Genomic DNA, 21,434 nt, shown 5'->3' with positions numbered 1-21,434 from the left:
TTTTTTTTAAGCCTACTGATATGTGGAACAGACGGGAGCTTCAAAATATGTGAGAACAAAAAAAGATCCTCACCTCCACCATCAGCATTGTACAGCTCCACTCTAAAGATCTTATCGAGCTCAGGGACAGCATTGTCAACGATGGTCACACTAATGAACTTTAACCTCTCCCCTTGAAGAAAATCCAACATTCCCTCTGAGTCCTGGCAGTCCAAAATAAAGAAATGTAAATCCAGGGAAACAATTAGACTCTATCTTCTCTTCCTTGGTTTGTTTCTGTATCAATACATCATCAGTGTCCACGTTTCAGTGAGAAGGCACAGTTTGCACACACTAACCTCATAGTCTTCAGGGCTGGATGCTGTAAAGGGGGTTGTCCTGTATCCGACCAGGATCCTTCCCAAAAGGCCTTGGGCCCTGACAACTGGTAGACGGATCTGACCATCCTCCTCTTTAACCGTGATGTGGGCGGGTTCTAATGTCGGAGAGATCAAACCCTCTCCTAGGGGGCTGGGATGAAACTCCAGCAAGCCTGAATGGATGTGTTTTTCCAGTGGTGAAAATCAGGGTGGAGTGTAATACGAAAAGAGTGAGAGGTATGGAAAGGAGGAGCGGAAAGAAATGAACAAATATCGGAGAAAGAGAGAGTGAGAAAACTACTTATATTTCACTAAATAAGCTACTTCTTAGAAAAGAATTATACAGCAATACTTAGATAACAGGAGTAGTTTTTATTTTATTTTTTTAAAGAGTACCATAGGGATGGTCACTCGCTGTGACAGTGACAGTGTTTACAGAGTTAGTGGGGTCGATGCTTGCCCCGCTGGTGGGGGTGGATCCTGGTTTCCCATCACCGGACTCTGCTGACACCAGCGTAACCAGAAAGGACTCTGCAAGCTCCGGGAGGTTATCATCCAACACTAACAGGTTCAGGACCTGAAGGAAAGATTTGGCAAACATTTGTGTTACTATACCCGAGAGAAACAAAACATACTCCAGCCTTTAACTGAAGTTGTTTAAGAATAGTTTTTCTTTCTTTCTTAAGGACTACTTTTTCTTTCTTTTTTTGACAAATAGCAGTAATATGTTTATGGTACGTGTTGCATGCTATAAGTATAAGATCCTGCAGACGCCTGTCATTTTATCATGGTTGTTATCTTCAATCAACCACTAGGAGGGGCTGTTTATCCAGGAACCGTACCATCTGGATGACCGTAAGAGATTACAGTGGACAACAGAAGTTGTTTGAAATTAAAATGGTTGTTTTTAAATATGGTGTCCACTTCCTCCTCCACACTTGTTTGTGCACAGTTCACTCATCCTGGATATATTCTATCTATCTATCTATTATTATCTGATGCAGCAGAAACTTGCTTTTATCTTTCAATATTTGATTTAAGACAAAATAACGATTATAAATTAGGAAATATTGATAAACATGGAGGGAAAATGCAATCAATTTCAATAAAAGCAGTAGGTTTAACCTCTAAAAGTAGACTGAGACTGAAAACTCAAAGGCTAGGGGGCAGCTCCAGGTTTTTCCTGGAAACCCTGGGGTTTTAAAACAGTTTTTTAAATCAAGTCTTAGGACACGGTGGGTTAAGGATGTCTTTCTTCAGGAGATTAAAGACTCTCCTCACACACGCACAAACCTCAGAGCGCTGTCCAGGCATGAAAAGCACAGCTCCAGATGCACTAACGAAATCTTCATGAGCTGGTCCGTCACTGTCCAGTTGGGTCACAGTGTAGTTGACATAGACCTGATCCAGTGATCCACGCATACGTTCAATCACACAAGAGACGGTTGAGCCCTCTTCACTGGTCTATTACACACACAAACGAACAACAAGGATAATAATTAACAGTTATTAACCCAGTGGAGATACAGACATGATCACTTTTATATGAGAGAGAAGAGAGGAAGTACTTGATAGTCGTTGTGCCTGTGTCTCTCTAAAATAAAGGAGATCCTACACCTCCGAAGGAATGCCTTTCCCAGCCCTGCCATCTGCCATGATCATGGTAATAAGAAGCAGGATCTCCCATTTCTAGTGATGGAACTTCAGCTCCACTTCCATAGGAATGCCGCAGCGACAGACCTGCTGCTGCTTCACCAGCTGTCGGCCTACCTGAGATGCCCAACATGAGCCCACTCATCTGATCCAACTAAATAGGGAGATCATGCTCTCCTGGCAGCCAAGCATAAAGACTTATAAAATATGCAGCATGACAGGGACTGACAAACCAATGGGTTTACATTACATTTGTCTCTGTGCATATCTTCACAGTATAAACAGTGTGTGATGACACAACTGACAATACTACTGACATGGGCATGTGGATGCAGGCTTATTTAAAGATGACTTTTCAAACCATTTATTGTGACATGAAAGGGTTTTGTTGTTTTTCGTAAAAATCTGCCTGACAGTGTTTATGCTCGCTTTCCTCCCTGGTTCTCTCCCATTACTGCAACTCATTTATAGATATTCATAAGCAGCAAGAGGGATTTGTCGCTTACATGCCTTCCGATATCTCTTATCTTCCAAGCTCACCCCTGGTCTTAAAACTCAAATTCCTCACCAGCTTCAGTTTGTAGGCTACAACAATGTGGAAAGGGTTTCCATTAATTTCCTCATCGTATTATACCATGAACCTCTAACCCTTACTGCCGGATGCAAATATGGTGTGCTGTAAAGGTCCACGGTGTAGCATTTGCCTTTTTTTTAATGAAGTTTTAGTTTTTTAGCTCAGCTACATCCCTCAGTCTGAGTAACTTTTAGCCTCGCTCCCCACCAGAGTCCCCTTCTTACTCTCCAAACTGAGAGAGTTGCGACTGCTGTAGACTGAAGGTTAGACTTCTTTTAGTGATCACTGAGTTGCCTTTACAAAGTCACTGAGTTTAAACCTTTTGCCAAATCAAATTAACATGGCATAATGAAAAGGTCACACAGCTTCTCACAGTAAACCAAGCCAAAAAGACAAAGTTGTGTCAATCAAACTGTAATTCTATGTAAGGAGGAAAGGCCTCACCATGTCATCCCTACCTACAAATATACCATTCCTGCAATCAAACATGGGGATGGGAGTGTCATGCTGAGTGACTTTGGTGATTTCTCAGCAATAAGACACTAGCAGTAAAGATACTGGTAGGAAAATACAGACAAAAAAGTCCAGGAGTGACTTTTGGAAAATATCCCTGATGGCTGACACTCCCCGTCACATAAATGAGCTTGAATATTTGGGATAAAAAGGATGGAAGAAGCTTTCAAAGGGATATTGCATATAAGTGGCATTTTAGTTCATTCACTTTAATATATTTACTAATGCTCCAAAGATACAATATACCACGATCAGAGGTGGACAGAGTACTCGACCCCAGTACTTGAGTAAGAGTACAAATACTACTGGTCAAAATTTACTCCGTTACAAGTAAAAGTAGCTCAGTCAAAATATTACTCGAGTAAGAGTAGAAAAGTACTTGCTTTTAAAAGGTACTTAATTTCTTTTTTTCCACATCAGTAAATTACTATATTTTTTCTAAATTAATTTAAGGATCTTTTAACTCTTGTTTCTGAGAATTAACTCTTTGAAACCAGCTGCACTGATGTGCTGCTTTTAGAACCACAATGTTATATAAAACCTGCAGAAACACCAAAAACAAATCAAATGAATGGGATCATAAGAGGACAGCAGATGATGCAGAGTTTATTAACAATCATGAACTGAAACCAAATGAACCTGCACCATCCAACTAAGTCTGGATCCCCCTCAAAGACCACTGCTTTACAAAAAACTACATCTCTGCTTTCAATAACTCAATAATGTAGCCATTGTTGCGGCTCTGTCTTGACAAACGCAGGCTACTTTGGCGGTATCGTTTTGAGGAGGCTTGACGTATTTCCGCTTTACGTACATCCCAGTGGAGAGCGTGCACTGTGATAGGTCTCCTCCTTTGACAAAAACAGCTTGTGTCCAATAGGATTTTAGGGAAGAAGAAAAAAGAGCAGACCTGAAAGTAACGAGTACTTTTCAGCCTTCCTAGAAATTTACTCGAGTAAAAGTAAAAATATTAGTCTTGGAAATGTATTCAAGTAAGAATAATAAGAACCAAAGAAATCTAATACTCAAGTAAAGTACAAATCCTCTGGATATGTACTTAAGTACAGTACTCAAGTAAATTTACTCCGTTACTGTCCACCACTGACCACGATATAATAATATAATATACTACAATATAACAAAATGTGTAAAAACCTGAAAGGGCCTAAAAAGTTGGTACTTACATCAGGTATGCAGGCACCAGTGAACCCGAAAAGTCCATTGGCATTGTCACTCTTCATGACTCGTAAAATAGCGGTGGGCCTGGGAAAGGGAAGACGCGCCCCGCCATGCGCTGCCACCAGCTGAAGATAAAACACCTCCTCTCCCTCCTCCTCGTCATCATCCCTAACCTCCACCACAAATGACTTCCGCCTCTCGTCCTGCCGGTACCGTAGGTAACCCGAGATGTTGCGCAGGTCACTTTTAGAAGGCTGGGAGTGGAGCTCGTGGATTTGGCTGCGGTTCAGCTTGGTGTGGTACAAACGGACATCCTGCAGGAGCCCAGTGTAGCGCTGCCCTCCTTCAAGATCTGACCCAATGAACACTGAACCTGGTCCTGGAATGGTGAAATACCACAAAACATGGGTTAGTATTATTCATGTACAGTATTAATCAAAATGTAGCATTCATATTCTATAGAAAAAGGCAAAAAGAGTGTGTTATGTCCAAGCTGGACAAATAAGGAAGACTTAGGTCAAATCAAACCATAATTACTAACACCTCAATAATTTACCTAAATGCAAGACATAATAATATTTTTGTAAACATCTGAAGTGTTGAATCCCAGGATCCAATAGCAACTTGCCACTTGTGTGTGTGCTGTTATAGAATTTGTGTGAGGGATTATTACGTGTTTTTTTTCTCTCTTTAAGCTTCATTGTGTGGAAAGAACGAGTGTAAATGGACCTTTGACAGCAAAAATGGAGGGGAGTTGTTAAAACTTGTCATCCTTGTTTACAGTATTTCCAATTTTCCAAAATGACAAACCCATCTAAAAAAACACATAAATAAACATATTTTTCATAGAATTGTATTTAGACCTAAGATATCTTGAGATAACAAAGAAAACTCAGTCTCATATATACTGTAAGTATGCTGGCAGCATAGCAATGTAAATTGTATACTATTTGACTCTCTTTTTTTGTCTGGATGTACAAATAAAACAACAATGACGATATAATACAATTATTGTAATTTGGCTATATCTGAATGTACTGGGACCACTGCAGGTCACCGGATGAAACACACATTTTCATGAATCATTTATACACCTACACCTCCTGTATTTGTACAAAATAGGACGAATGCAGGAAATCTGCCACAGTGCAAAAGTACAAAGCCTTGACGCAAAGCGTTTCCAGTAGTGGAGAGTTATACGACATGACTGATTACTATGCTTAAATTTACTGTGACTGGAGTTAACCACGGAGGCACAAAGGGAAGTCAAGACGTAACTTAAACAAAAGGACAAGGGATTTGAAAATAAAAAAGGACGTAAATACAAAAAAACGTGACAAAACCCAAAACTGTGACAGGAATACTTCCCCTCTGGGAGCTCTTGTTCAAAAGCAGGCTTTTGTCTACATTAATTAGTGAGAAATATGAAGAAAAGAAGATGCCGAATGATTCCCTTCCGCAGTAACAATGTCCAGCAGTGCTGGGGCTAAGCGGCCACTCAAGCATTGCATGAGTCCTCGTAGAGCAGAACAATTAAGGAGCGACTGAGAGGCGGGTGTGTGTGAAACCCCACATGCTTTAAGGACTTAAGACTTTCATAATAATGTGGATGACAAGAAAAAAATCCCTTTCCAGGCAGCTTTGACCTTTGGACCTTTGACCTTTGAACATTTTGACAGTGGGAAATTACCGGTATATTATAAAAAGCTTATTAGACACAAATCCTCTCATTTTAGCAAAAACAGAGGCTGAGTTCAAAGTGCAAAGTACATTTAAGGGAACATAAGTGCTAAGAGCCTAAATTTTGATCCTAAAACCAAAGATGTTGAAAATCAAAGCATTGTTGAATAAATGTTCAAATACGCAGACATCTTACGCAAAACACAAATAAGCGGGGCTACAAGTTACGAAGTTACTGTAAGTATTGAGCATAAAAGCAATATATACCGTACTATAAGTTAGTCTGCTGTGTTTACAGTTTGTTCATGGCCTTTGGATCAGTTCTTGAAAAAGATTTATTTTCAAAGTAATATATTCAGATTCTTGTGCTTTTTGTTTTTCTCATACTACCAAATCACACATTTTGTGTTCTGCTGTTGACAACTTTGAATCCTAAAACATTTGAATGACATGAAACCTTCTAACACATTAATTTCTACAATTACTTTAACTTTGGGTTTATGCATAAAGTGGAAAGCCAAGATATGTGATTTTTTTTAACCTTATGCCATCTCTTACTAAAATAATCGTCTTTGTTGTTGTTTTGGTGCAACTCAGGCCTGAAACACATTCTCGTCAAACTTTTACCATTTCAACTGATGCTATTCCTTGAAGATTTTCTGGCACTGAGCATACAAAGCAAACATATTAAAGTGTGGAAGTGCCTTTGTTCTTGTTCTTTTTCAAAAATATCCACATTGGGACTAGTTGGGACTGTGGAAGTAAAGCCAAGTACTTGTACTCTCCTCTTTATCGGGAATGTTTGCAGAGTTCAAGTTTACATTGCATGTTTGCAATGAAAACATGCATGGATGTCCCTGGAAAAGACTTTTCTAGTGGTATATGTGACTCTAAAATCTTAACATACTTTTTCTGTATTCATTCAGCACTAATATCCTCTCACAGCTTGGCTTTTGGGCTTCATGTTGTAAGTCTGCACAACCTTTATTTTTTTGTCTTTAGTCTGTTTCTATTTTGCACAATGACGTTTTAATTGGCATTTGCACATTTAACTCTGCAGTGTAACGTTTGAGAAAGGTTTTCAAGTTAACTCCTAGCCCATGTAATTACATCATCAAATGAAGAATCATGATACAGTCCCGTCCAAGAGGACTGAAGGTCTTGGTTATATATCTAAGGATACTGAGTGGTCTCAAGAAAAACCTTGAATTATTTATTTATTAATGGTTTTATGAAATGCAAAACATAGCAAAAACATCTCTCTCTAATAAAAATGAAAACATTTAAAAGATCTCAATAGGATTGGATTTGTTTGCGCTATTCATTTGCACCAATTCATGATTAAAATCATGTGTTTTAAATGATCATGTATTATTTTTAAATCATTCAATGATGAGTTATTAATATCAGAAGCAAAATTACTTGAATGTATGGATATTAACTAATTAAATTAAGTTTATGATAAAACAAAATAAAAAAATAAATTAAAAAAAATATTGGGTCTCTGCAAATATCTTTGTTTGCAATTAAATAAATATTGAAGCAAATGTAAGAGTTTGTGTGGGAAATTTTGAAATTAGCGTATCATGTTGCGACACAAATTGATTTAGCTCTCACATACAAATGTTAATAAAAAAAATAGAAGAATGAAAAAACAATTACAGTATGTTGGGAGAACTGGTGAGTTTACTACATAACTATTTTTGCATTGCATATGTTTTTATCTAAAGTAACATGTAACACAGGATTTATTATCATATTTTCCAAGGATTTGTACAGTAAAGAAATTTGGCATCAAACCAAATTATTGTGACTGAATGACGGCTCTACATCCTGAAGTTAATTCACAAAGCAACTCACCATCACTGATGCCTTCTCCTTTGACGCTCCTCAGACCCCCAGGAATAGAGGTCCCATCCAAGAAGAATGCTATAATCCCATCATCAACTGTAACGATGACATGTAACCACATATTATCTTCCACAAACTTCTCAGTGGTGGCCCGGGCAACTTGGGTGTGATATGAACCTATTACTGTATAGTACAGCATCACTGTGACATGTGACTCATTGGTGTGGACCTTCACTCCATAATACAAGGTGCCATTTTGGGTTCCTTTGCACACTATGAAGCCATCAGTGTTTGGGCTGGGTACCAGCCAAGCAGAGAACGTAAAATTGCCAACAGCAGCTGGCGCATCTTCAGCGGAGATTGTCCCATGAGCTCCTGGAAGCCCAGAGAAAAACCAAGTGTCTGTGCCTGAATGGCGTCTCCTAGAATGAGGCCTGAGTTGCACTTCATCTGGAAAAGAAGCTAGAAGCAGCAAATCATCCATGAGAGGAAGTCCCTGTGGGAAATGTCCAGAAACGATCTCCCAGGACACCCGCACGTCACCAAAGCCGCCCTGCTGTCGAAGAATAGTGAAGGATGCGACATCAGACGTATCATCTTTAGAAAGCACATCTTCAGCCACTTCTTGGTCCAAATTATGGTCAGCAAACGTGAAGACACCAAATGGATCATCATTGAAAGGGATGAGAACAGAGACATTCAGAGAGGTCTCAGATAGTTGTCCACCCTCCCCTGGATAACCACCTTAAAGAAATTAAATAAAAAAAAAGTTTGAAAACTGTTAAACATGATACAATAAATTGCAGAAATGTTGATGCAAATATCTCTCATTTTATATTATGTTGAAATATACAGTTTAGTGCTGCTTATCGCTTCTTATCGGGAACTCACCTGAAATATTCACCAGCCTGAGGACAAATAACTCATTGAATTCTGGGAGTTGATCTGAGACGGCCTCCAGTACAACAGGCTTGATCTCTTCCCCCGTCATGAAGGTAACGGAGCCGGATGTGTTTGCAAACTCCTGGTTTTCTTCAAGAGGAGTCAAAGAGTCATTGGCAAACAGCTGCCAGAAGACTGTTACGCTACCAAAGTGGCCCCTTGCTCGAAGAATGCTAAAAAAATAAAATAAAAATAGTGACATTTCTAGCAAGAGAGTACAAATGGAAAATTTAAACTCCAAAGCTAATAAGTGTGGAAAAGGTTTTATTTGAAATAACGACTAAAATAATGGTTTCGAATAAATCAAAGAAAGCAGAAAATTCCTCAAGCAGTTTTAGGCAAAATATGATCTTGAAAAAACATGAAGTCAGGATGTATTTCTTACTAAAAGCTGTTGTTCTTGCCCTCTTCGACTTTCTTTTCTTTGGGTTCCAAAGAGAAAATCCCATTGGCATCATCATTAGCCTCAATCACCACAGTAGCCGTGTCTGCTCCATAGACAACGGTATCACCTGCGTACACATGTACGTCATCAGCTTAGATCAAACATGGAGGAGATGCAGTGTGAACCCTACAGTCAGATAGATGGCTAAAACTAAGATATACTGGAGGGAGCATTTTGTCATGCTGAATTTCATGCACTAGAAGGGGGTTGCCTCATTAACATAGCATGCTATAACCATGGTAACAAAGCCTGGGAGGATAAGGGAAAACTGAAATAAAGGAGTGGATAAGTAGATAAGTCTTTAGAAATGTGTATGAATAATGAAAGATAATAACAGGAAGGTGTGAATTTGCGACAATTATAACAGCGTTCACTAGTTCATACAGTATAATAAGTTACACGCCTACTAGTATACTGTAACAACCACATAAACCCACTCACAACTGAGCAGGCGAGGCAAAGATTTTCAAGCGTAAATAAGTTTAAAGTTTGTTTGACTTAGAACATCAGAGTTACTGACTTTGTATCCCTGCTAGCACAATGCATGACAATAAACTAGGGGTTACCTTGCTTCATGTCAATCAGTAAACAGAAAGTGGACAGTTGAGTCCAACGATTTAAACAACCCCAACCATCCACGCTATAGGTTAAGTGTTGATCCCATTTTGAAATGGGATATGTGAGATTGTTACAAACGCTTAGAGACATACAGTAGTCAGTTATTACATTTTGGGGCCAAATCCATAAGGCAGTGTGTCATTTTGTGATCCACCTGTACACGTGCACAAAGGCAGAACTGTACATAGGCTCTTTTTTTGCCAGACTTATGAACTATGTGTATTTTCTCTTTGATTAATCTTAGACATTGTGGACCTGTATGCAAAAATTTGAGTACAATTTCCTCTTCCAATTTTAGCCATGAACAGCTACAGACACTCCCCTACTTCCACAACTAAATCATCAAAAAAACAGAAACCAAAACCTAAACAAAAGCAAAATCTTACCAAATATAAAACTGAAACATTCAACAAAAAAGAGAAAATCTGATCTGTTTCATTTGATGACCTAGTTAACATCAGAATAACATTAATCTTCATTTATTGCCAATATACATGCCAAAAAGGACACCAGCAGAAAGCAACAGATTTAGAGTTGGAAGATTGACAACCCTGCTTTATCTGAAACAAATGAAAAGATACTGTAGCTCATGAGACTCAGGAGAAAGAAAGATGTACAAATGGAGAATGGTATGTTGATTGTTTTTAAAACAGAAATTAAAAGCCTAAAGGATAACAGAACCATATGTTATTATGTTTCTCTTAAATTTCCCTTTATTACAAACAGGACTAGGGGTTTATTATTATAGAAACTCATAAAATAAATACAGTAAAACAAGACACACCTTACACACCCCTTTCATGGACCTCTGCATTCACATCAAAATGAATTGTATACTTGAAGTTCTGGTGTACTACGCGTGGGTTCATCCTTGCTGACTTGCTCCAGATAATGCACTTCTGCTCTAATCTTCCACACTAAAAGGAAGCTTACCTGTGGCATTGTATAGAACGATGTAGAAAGGTTCATCAGTTTCTGGTGTGTCGTCATCTTCAACAGCCACAGAGATGTTCTTCATCCACTCCCCGATTTCAAACACCAACAGTGTGTCATTAGTCAACAGAGTGAAGTCATCAGGTGATGCGCCAACGTACTCAACTCGATACATCACTGTCGTCACAAAGTCAGTTTGTCCCGACCTCAGAACAGTGAAGTTGGCAACCGCTCCTTCACAAACATGCACAGTGACGGGTTCTGAAACGAGAGGGTCGAGGAGAGGGACAGATACCAGAGAGGGGGGACAAGTTAGTTTCTGTAACTTTAAGAAAAAAAAAATCTTAATACTGTTCTTAAGAGGACCCTTCATATAGAGTAAGTTATTCACCAGAAAAATAAATGGGGTCATCGTTCCTATCAATCCATAATTTGGCACTCAGGATGTTTCCCAGTCTAGCTCCACCTGTGGCATTTGACAGTGTGATGGTGAAATTCTCCTTGTCCTCTGGGATCTTAGATTAAAAAAAGAAAGAAAGAAAAACAAATCTGAAGAATGGAACGTAACTAAATGTTTGACTGCATGCATGTGTTCTACGTGTGTACTATCTTACCTCATCAGGCACAGAGAAGAGAGTGAGGTTTTTCAAAAACTCTCCCTCCTTGAATGTGATGCTCCCCTGGAGGGGGCGGACATCGCTGGAAAAGGCTGGCTCCAAGACCCATGAAACTGACACTTCTTCAAAGTGACCCCTGTCCCTCACTACAGGGTAGACCGCTGAAAGACAAATAGAGTAGGAAGAGATGAAGGTACCGAATGCTCCTTCTCTAAGTTTGGCTTGTCTTGTGATTTTGCTAGTAACATTTGATCTAAAGTTTGAATATATAATAATAATAATAATAATAATAATAATAATAATAATAATAATAATAATAATAATAATAATAATAATAATAATAATAATAATATGATTGATTACAGCACATATTAGAGAAAAATATCCAAAACACTATTCTTACACCGTAATTAGGTGTATTTCAGACATCAAATGTCATTGCCCCGCCCTTACTCTAACCCTTTACATGAAACATGATAAATATTTTCTCAGGTACCCTTGTGCATTATGTCCCCTCTACTCTCATTGATGGTCACTGTCAGTCCTGACTGGATGAACTCAATGACTCCAAAAGGGTCGTCGTTCTTCCGCACGGTGATGTTGACCCCCCTGTGGTTGCCTAGACGACTGGGTGGAGTACTGTGGCTACTAAGTATTACAGAGAAAGTCTCGTCCAGCTGTATGCATAAACAGGCACACAAAAAACAGAGACAGAAACAGTTACAGACTTTTTACTTTTTACAGACTTATTTAAAAGAGTACTTACTTACTAAATGAATCACAAATCAAATAAAATGTAACATGGGTTTTTAATATAAGCCGAAAACATAATATTTTATAAAATGGGATATCATTTAGAAGTAAAAAAAGTTGATCAACCACAAATGTCAACGTAAATAAATGAAACAAAATAACGTCTAACCTCAGGTATTCCATCTGGCCTCGCCACCAGTGCCACCACCACCTCTCGCTCGCCGGGTTTAAACTCCAGGATGCCTGTGGCACCGTAGAATTCACTGTTGCCTGAAGGCATCACAGCGTATCGAACCAGTTGTTTCAGTAGTTGTCCCTGAGCTCTGACCACGTGCAGTTCCACCGCCTCACCCTCCTGGTTTTAAAATGCACAAATGTCATGAGAATACAACTGCAATGCCAATATTTACAGCCTCAGAAGATAGGTGTCATTTGAAAGGATTTTACTATATCTATATCTATATCTATATCTATATCTATATCAAAAATCTGAAAGACAAAACTATCAGTTGCATGGATTTCTCAAATTAAATCTTGATTACAGAATTACAACAAGGCTACAGACATTTCATACTATGCTTGACACCCTTATAAACATCTACAGCTTGTTCTGACTCTAGTCCAGAGATCTCTGGGGTAGAAAGAAATAGGGGGAACTAGGGAATTAGGGACTAATATGAATAAACATCTATGTTTTTTGTTTTGTTACTGCAGTGTGACTTTCAACTTACACTGATAACCCATGGACCCCTGGAGAACGGGGAGAACTCAAACACTCCTCCAGGGTCGTCGTTCTCCATGATGACGATCTCTCTACTGGTGAAGCCAGCCTTCAGGATCTGATTCTCCACGTTGCTCCTGGCACATGAAGAAACGCACAAACACACAGAAATGCAGACATAAGCAAATATTTGAATGAATGAATGAATGAATGAATGAATGAATGAATGAATGAATGAATGAATGAATGAATGAATGAATGAAGTTTACACAACACAACACCAAAAAACATTGTGCACAGCATTGACATTTCACACAAACCCAATAATCAGTTTTTAAACAATGACTGAAAAGGCATAGGCAGAAGCAAACTGCTTATAAAAGCCTATCCTTTTTTCTTTTTTTTTCTCTCTTATTATTTAGGGGGGTGATAATTATATTGATATTGTAAATGTTCTTTTACAACAACAACAACAACAACAACAACAACAGAACAACAGAAAAGCAAAGAAACAACAAAAGGCAAAGAAACAACAGAAAAGCAAAGAAACATTAACAGATAGTCAATCGCACTTATAAGCTTCAAAAATAGCTTTACACACCATTTTCTTAAAAACCAAAAGAGAATGACATGTTATGTTCGCATCATTCCAGAATTTAACTCCAGTAATTGAGACACATCTCCTTTTCATACCTTTTTTAGCTTCTTGTACAGTAAAATTGCAGACACCTCTAAGATTATACGGAGTCTCCTGAATTGAAAAAAACCTCTGTATTGAGTCAGGGAGCATTTTTGATTTTGCTCTGAACATAATTTGCATGATTTTATAATAAAACAAATCATAAAATTTAATAACATGAGAATTTAGAAAAAGTGGCTCTGTGTGAGCGTAGTAATCAGCCTTATTGATGATACGTTTTTGCAGTTTAATTATTGAATTGAATTTTTCCACACAGTAAGTTAAATAGGGAACAATCAATGAGTGGTAGATCAAATGCAAGGCCTTGGAATTCAGTACATTTCTGGATTTATACAGGATTGCAAGTGATATATATTTGATAATATTGGTGTGGGATTATATTTTTAAAAAATCTGTGTATATTTTTGGTGAAAGCGAGTAAGTCATATAGACATCAGTTCCATGGTGCAGAAGATGATAGCTCTTATGAGCTAGTCTCTTGGACTTTGGCATCTGAACTCCATATGCTAAACCCCCTACTGTTTAAACTAGTTTTAATAACAATGTCAATCAACTGCGTGTCTGCATCTTTACCGCTCCACGGGGGTGTATGTATGTGTGTGTATGCTGAGAAAATTGAAGCCAAGGAAGCATAATATAATAGGCTTACAAAGACGTGGCACACAAAGACAGATTAAAGCACTCTAGTGACAGCCAAGGCCCCGCCCACCTCTATAAAAGGATATATAATCAAGGCTTGATAAATTGGATAAAAAACACACACACATAAAGAAGACTCTTTATTTAGACCCAAAATACCACTTTCCTTTTGATCCTGCTCTTTTCACACCAATGCAGAATTCCCCACCTTATCCCCATCCTCCTCATCCCCAACTTGACCAAAGACCCCAGAAATCTTGAAGTAGGCCCTTCTCTGAGAAACAAAGACCCGATTCAAGCCACACAAAAGGCCTAGGTTCACTGCAATCTCCACTTACCCAAAGTACACTATAAAGCGTGCAGTCTCCACCCTGCAGGGGAGGAGTGGGAGGGAGAGAAATCCACTGTTCTCATCACGATATGAACAAACACACATATGTTTCAGAACTAGAGCAAAGAAGGGCATTGATCCCTTTTTCCAATTCCACCTGACATGTTTCTTTGTGTAAGTTGGATTTTTTTTTAATTACAAATAAATCTTACAATATAATCTATTATACTTAAGTGTGTAGGTCAGTCATGACTTGTTAAGTGATCATAAAGAAATGTATAGCGTGAATAGCTGTAACTTGTACCCACCTATCTAGAGTGAGCAGTAAGGTCTCGTTGACTTCCGGGATATTGTCAGCCATGACAGTAAGATCAATGATGGCATCACTCTGCCCGGAGAGGAAGATGACCGAGCCGTTAAATGGCTGCAGGTCATTAGCAGTCACATCCCCACGACTGGCTCCAGTGGGCTGGAGACTCCAGAACACGACAGCTTGACCGTCTGTCCCATCACGACGCAGAGGGAGGCTAACCTGCACCAGAAATCATCAGAGGAAACCTCTCATACATAGTTCAAATAAGTTTCCCCAACACATATTAGTAATTGGTGGCTTATGTGGTGACTAGAGAAAAGTATAGCCATACATTTGTAGGTACTTTTGCTGAAAACAAGAGTGATATCTTACCACACTATTGTTTGTGTCCTCTGGTTCATAAAGCACAACTGTGCTGTTACTTGTAAAGCCAATTTCTCCATTAGCAATGTCCGGGGTGACCGTCAGAGTCAGATTTAGAAGTCCCCCGAACCTTGGGCTGTTGGAGGGAATTATGGGACTGATATCAATCAGCTCCAGAGTGTTTAACTGAAAAAAAGAAGAGAAAACAACTAAATTTACCAAAGGTTCAAACCAATTCTCAATCTAATAGAGACATGCCTCTGTAAAATGAAGATAGTGTTCTGTTATCTTAATTTTACTGTGTCTGTGTGTAACGAGGTTTTGAAGCTAAAAGCAAGCAAAATGATTGTTGATTGGTTCAACAAAAGGCCAAAAAGGCTTTTCTAGACCTCTTGCTCACTTTAAGGGTTAGCTGATGATTGGACAATTTTGAAAATCCCTCAGAGCGATGCCAGACTAGAGTGCCAACGTCAAACAATTCACACATGCAAATGAGGCACTTCAACTTTGGATAGCACTAATTTAGCCAGAAGTGCAGGCACAGACAAAGTAAATGCATTTTCAGATGTGCCAGCAAAACGTTGCTGTTGAATTAAAACTTTAAAAAGTTTTATCAAAACAAATAGAAAAAAAAATCTCAGACCATTATGATATTTCTGGACTATTACCTGTATTAAGAAATGAGCTCCATTCTGCAAAAAGGCATCATTCCTGATAGGCAGTATGACATGGACCATCCGCTCATGGGAAAACACCACATTAATGGACCTGCTAACATTCAGAACCAGGTCACGAGCCAGTGCTGGGTCTATTGGACCTGCAGGGATGTAGAGCGCTGTGAAGCCCAGAGACACATTACCCAGCATACCAGCATCTCTCACAAAGTTTAGCGAAAGGAATCGGCCTTCGGGTTGGCTCTGGATGTTCTGTTCTTTGGCTGGATCAAACAGAAAAATCCCATAGACATCATCACTGTCTTCGATGTGGAACACCATCTTAGGGAAGAAAGCAGGAAGAGTGGACAAACAAATCAGCATAAGAAGAGAAAAGTGTTTGTGACATTTTGACAGATGAATGAATAAATGATCAAACTACTCTTCTATTCTTAGTTACGCTGTCTACAAAGGAATGTCCCTGGATCTGTGCACTTAGATGACGATTCTTCAAGCTATGAGTGGGAAGCTGAGTTGAAGCTGGGATCTGCCATAAATTACATTGGAGGATTTTTGTTGCGTTTCCTGTTTTTGTGTTACTAAGATTGTAACTCGGGCACAAGAAGAAAAAAGAAGAGGTGAAAAACTGATGGAGGAAAGAAATATGTGAGACTGGAAGCAGTAAAGCAGCGCTCTGAGCTAACTTTAGAGAGGCATCCTCTTTAATTAACTAAGACTGGGAAAGCAGTTTCCATCAGCATTAAACTGTGGCTCTTTCCTTTTCCTGGAACCTACAACACATGTGTCTGGTGCATGCGAGACACAATCAGCTGATTTACAACTCAAGGTCGTTTGCATACATTTTTTGTCTTTTTGATAGCAATTTTTGTTAAGGTTACTTGTTTACTCACACATACATTTCTGGAGACCGAACTCTGCACAGATGACCGACAGAACCTATGATTTTACAATCTTAAGTGGTGTTCTAGATCTAGTGTGTGTTTACATGTGACATCTCATGCTTTGAAAATGAACAGGCCTTGGGTCTCCTTGCTGCTTTCACACATAGCTAAGAGGCTTGGACAAAGATGGAAGCTATAAAAACCCGTCACCACTTCACCCATGCTTAAAAAAGAAAACACACAGTCACCACATACTGAGTGTGCCTGCTGTTTCTGCTTTGTTTAGATTCAGCCACATTAAAGGAACACCCACAGAGCAAAGTTACGCACCATGGGGTAGACTTTTGCAAAATGTGCCAAGTTTGCAACAGCAGCTTACAGTTGGTCACCACACAAGAAACACACACATGCATCACACATGCAAAAAACATTCACCAGATGCATTCTGTAAACAAGTGCAGTCTTTTTGTCTCTCACACAAACTGACCTCCATGGGCTCGTCCACTTCTGCATTTCCAGTTACTGAGTTGGGCAGCAGCTTGAGAACAAAGGGCTCTGCCTCTTCAGGTTCACCATCTGCCACAATGTTTATTGGAATCACAGCGGCCACCTGACCGGCTGCAAATTTCACCGTCCCCTCCTCCGGCCACAAATCATCTGAGACTGGCGAGTGATCACTGGAGTTTCTGCTGATGGACCAGTTGGCAGACACAGCACCATAGCTTCCTCCGTTTCTCACAATAACGATGCCATCAAATCTAGAATGGGAATATCCCAGATGCAAATTCATTTCATTTTGAAACATTTAAATTTGGCAAACATAAAAGCCATTTTTTTAAATATAAACCAATGTACACCTTGTTTTATAAATAATTTTAAATTTAATTCACCTCTCTGTCAGATCTTCATCGATGCTGATTGGCTGACTGAAAGCACTGCTGCTAATTGACAAGACCCCGTGAGGCTTATCATTGGGCTCGATGGTCACCTGCACAGCGTTGGGTGATACCAGTACAGCGTCTCCTCTGATAGTCTCGTCCAGCAGGACTACATGGAAAGATTCTGCAATTTCTGGTACATCATCGTCACTGATATTGAAAAGCAGGCTGGTTTTGTAGACAAATGGAGGGAATGTAAGTGTTCTGACTGGCTGTAGGTCGAGGAAGTCCACAGCTGGAGTAGCGCTGCCCAGTCCTTCACCACTCACCACCATGTAATCTACGGAGACCTAAAGAGAGTGTCATCCAGATGGTTTATATAAATTTCCCTTGTTCTTAACATTTTTTCTGCATCAACATGGTAGTTTGTATGGATATAATTGAAGTGACCGTGCCTTGCGGCTTCACAGTCAAGGTATAATACCAGTATAAATGGACTGAAAGAAGGCGACCTTAGTGTGAACAGAGCCGATGAGTGGCCCGTCTTCAGTCAATTGGCCACGGGTCACGTTGAGGGCAATGACTGCTGCAGACTCCGGCACGGCCAGGACAGAGTGGGAGAACCGCAGAGGGCTGTCATTTCGACGAATTCTCAGCTGGACACTGCTGGCATTTGGCCTGAGAAGGGCTCCACCTGCCACACCCGTCAGCCTCACAGTAAACACTTCATCATCCTCTGGTATCTGGTTCACAAGGAAGAAGAGGCTCATATAGTTACTATACAGTTCAAAATTCTGGATATGTAACATGCAAGAAGATAAAAATATAATATGCAACCTATTTTCAAAGCTGAAAATAAGTCAGCGTACGTTTTATGAAACTTATGGAGCTGATGAACATGCAATTAAGTGATTCAGCATAGATGAGCCAATCAGGCGTATGCAGAGTCGAGGATATGTGAGTTGAATTTTAATATTTACTCTTAATCCATGTAACAATATCTGAGACGGAAAAAAGCTAAGTTATATAAATGGAACATTGAACATTCAGAATCCAATTAAAAATGTTATTACTTGCGTATAAATCCCAAAATGGCTTAGCTCTGCATTATTTGCAAGACCTGATAGTGCCTTATGTTCCTGACAGAGCTCTCCGTTCCCGGAGTGCAGGTCTACTCGTAGTTCCTAGAGTATCCAAATGAAGATTTGGAGGGCGGGCGTTCTGCTATCAGGCACCACTAATATGGAACCAACTTCCAATCTGGGTTAAGGAGGCTGACACTACCTCCACCTTTAAAACTAAACTTAAAACCTTTCTGTGTAGTAAAGCTTATAGTAAGTGTTTAGTAAACTTGTAGCTGGTGTTGGTAAATCTCTAGGTAGTGTAAACTCTAGTGTGTTAGAGTCGCTCCTGTAGTTTCTTGTGCTGGCCCCCCCTTTTTCCCCTCTTTTTTCTCTTTTGTACATGGTGCAGCATCCTCTGCCGGTGGCGAAGAGCATCTCTGAATGCACAACACCGGAACCTGCAGCGTGGGAGTGAGAGGGGCAGGGCAACGGCCCGGTCAGGTGGGGGAGAGGTTTGTCCCTCAAGACTGATTGGACAAGATTGGACCGGAGCTTCGGGAGCTGCATACTGGCCTGCGGTCCCCACCCCCGGTCATCCCGTTGCTGCTTTCACCTGCCTGCTGTGCTGTTGATGTCCCCGACCGCCAGTCTGGCCTTCGGCAGGAGGGTCCCCCCTTATGAGCCTGGTCCTGCTCAAGGTTTCTTCCCTCCTAAAGGGGAGTTTTTCCTTGCCACTGTTTGGCTTAAGGTTTTTCTCCCACTATGGGAGTTTTTACCTGCCATTGTTTATGTAATAATTGCTCGGGGGTCATGTTCTGGATCGCTGGAAAGCGTCTAGAGACAACTTTTGTTGTATTAGACGCTATATTAATAAAATTGAATTGAACATTGAACATTGTGTTCAGTACCTGGTCATCCTGAACGAGGACACTGAAGGTCACCACAGCCTGTCCAACAGGGATGGTGATGTTCCCTCTGTCCGGACTGAGGTCCTCAGCAGCGGGGTTGGGGCCATCAGAAATCTTGGAGTAAAAGAGCAGAAAGAAACACTTTGATGTTTACATTTGAAGAAGCAAATGTGCTACATGCAGATTGTTGCAATATTACGGATTAAAAACACAGTAGATCAAACCTACAGAAGCACAACAAATGAAGCCTGTTTTTAGAGACACATCTATAACATCATGAGTGCTTGTTAAATGCTGCATTTATAGTGTGTCAGGCGTGGTCAAATAATGTACATAATCTTCTCACCTCAAAGTTTACAGTCACAGTTCCATATGTTCCCTTCTCTCTAATTAAAGTGAAAGGCACATAATAATTCCTTCCTCGGGATTCATCAACGACAACCTCCTCAGTCTGAGATGATGAGAAACAAACAGAATACTATCAGTTTAGTTTAAATCATCACAACTCATTTTCTTATTGGTAATTAAAATCAACTAAATTATAAATCAAAGAAACTTTTGATTATAGTAAGAAAAAGAAAAAGAGGAACATCCTAACCCTAAAATTTGGATCATAGTTCAATTACCCAAAGAGGAGGAGAAAACCAACATAGAATCAAAAATGAATCAATAAAACTGGTTTCCTACTGAGTTGAAGGCAATTATCCCGAAGGCATTGTCATTGGACAGGATAGTGATCGTTGCCTTGTTTGGTGTTCCCACAGTCACGCCATTAGAAGAGCTCTGAAAAGAGAAGAAAATGGTTAAATAAAACCCAGACAAATATACAGTATTTACATGTATGTTCCTAAAGCTCCACTCAATAGTTAATCCTGACAGTCATGCTCATGTAAAAGGCTGTCTTCACTTCATTTCTACGCTCCCGCTGAGCTCCCTGGTGAGAAGGTACAAAGACAGGAAGTGCTGGTTTCAGGCTGCTTGATTTGTCAGGTTATCTCTCTGCAGGATACCACTTCAGGATCTTGTGCTGTGTTCTGTCAGTCGGCACTAAAACCTAGACTTAAACCTAAAATCTCAGCATGCTTGAAATCACATGTTTACTTCACAAGGCTTAAGGGGTGATTTGGGGAATTTAAGAGTCTTTAAAAAAAAATCATTAAAAAGGAAGAACAGGTGGTTTATTTGGTGCAACTATTCCAGATTTCTACTGGTGAACTTAATGTTTTCACAAGATTTTCATGGCTAACCTGTGTTGACATCTACCATGGTTTTGGTCAGACCTGAAGTGTGCAAAAACAAAAACCTTCTTGCAGCATAAAAACATTTGGGTATATGATAAACAGTGAACACAGGCATTTTGAAACTGTGAGAGTCTTATATTTTATTTATTTATTTATTTTATTTATTTATTTATTTGCACAATGACAACAGTAAAGTTTTTTTTTTTTATCATACAAGGACAAATAATTTGTGCAGGAGAGGAAAAGAAGCCTGAAGGGCTTATAAAAAATCCTCCCCCTCAATACAAAATCACCAAAACAAATCAATCAATAGAAAAAGAATAGAAAGGAAAAGAATAGGTAAAAGAAACAAAGAAAAATACAATAAACACCCAAACAAAAATATCTATGAAATGGCAATTTCATTTTAGTATGAATAGCCTGTTAATTTTGTCTATATAAAAGATACCCCATTAAGTTGGTCCTAAACATTTTTAAGGATGACACTAACTTAAGAGATCTATCTAAACAGTTCCAGAGTTGAGGGCCATGGAATTTGATAAAGGATTGGATTTTATAATTATATAACATTTTTCTCAAGTCAAACTGAAAATGCCTAGTAAAT

General features: G+C 39.4%; 1 protein-coding gene across 1 annotated transcript in view; it reads right to left on the bottom strand.

The window, feature by feature from the left end:
* adgrv1 (adhesion G protein-coupled receptor V1) overlaps positions 1 to 21,434 on the bottom strand; it is a 112,461-nt gene that overhangs the window by 77,375 nt on the left and 13,652 nt on the right. Inside the window, exons 4-26 of the mRNA XM_061728948.1 lie at positions 20,277 to 20,372; positions 19,936 to 20,040; positions 19,590 to 19,703; positions 18,130 to 18,360; positions 17,630 to 17,967; positions 17,227 to 17,497; positions 15,853 to 16,179; positions 15,194 to 15,370; positions 14,817 to 15,040; positions 12,849 to 12,975; positions 12,287 to 12,472; positions 11,861 to 12,041; positions 11,362 to 11,525; positions 11,139 to 11,262; positions 10,748 to 11,008; positions 9,137 to 9,263; positions 8,701 to 8,924; positions 7,819 to 8,553; positions 4,284 to 4,657; positions 1,653 to 1,823; positions 756 to 936; positions 339 to 532; positions 74 to 203 (exon numbers count right to left, since the gene is read on the bottom strand). Of these exons, the coding sequence (XP_061584932.1) occupies positions 74 to 203; positions 339 to 532; positions 756 to 936; positions 1,653 to 1,823; positions 4,284 to 4,657; positions 7,819 to 8,553; positions 8,701 to 8,924; positions 9,137 to 9,263; positions 10,748 to 11,008; positions 11,139 to 11,262; positions 11,362 to 11,525; positions 11,861 to 12,041; positions 12,287 to 12,472; positions 12,849 to 12,975; positions 14,817 to 15,040; positions 15,194 to 15,370; positions 15,853 to 16,179; positions 17,227 to 17,497; positions 17,630 to 17,967; positions 18,130 to 18,360; positions 19,590 to 19,703; positions 19,936 to 20,040; positions 20,277 to 20,372 (5,062 nt within the window). The remainder of the gene's footprint in view (positions 1 to 73; positions 204 to 338; positions 533 to 755; positions 937 to 1,652; positions 1,824 to 4,283; positions 4,658 to 7,818; positions 8,554 to 8,700; positions 8,925 to 9,136; positions 9,264 to 10,747; positions 11,009 to 11,138; positions 11,263 to 11,361; positions 11,526 to 11,860; positions 12,042 to 12,286; positions 12,473 to 12,848; positions 12,976 to 14,816; positions 15,041 to 15,193; positions 15,371 to 15,852; positions 16,180 to 17,226; positions 17,498 to 17,629; positions 17,968 to 18,129; positions 18,361 to 19,589; positions 19,704 to 19,935; positions 20,041 to 20,276; positions 20,373 to 21,434) is intronic.

Source organism: Cololabis saira, chromosome 9 (assembly GCF_033807715.1).
Source record: "Cololabis saira isolate AMF1-May2022 chromosome 9, fColSai1.1, whole genome shotgun sequence".
Taxonomy (NCBI): domain Eukaryota; kingdom Metazoa; phylum Chordata; class Actinopteri; order Beloniformes; family Belonidae; genus Cololabis; species Cololabis saira.
Note: the sequence above shows the minus strand (reverse complement) of the source record. Positions and strands in the feature narration are given on the sequence as shown.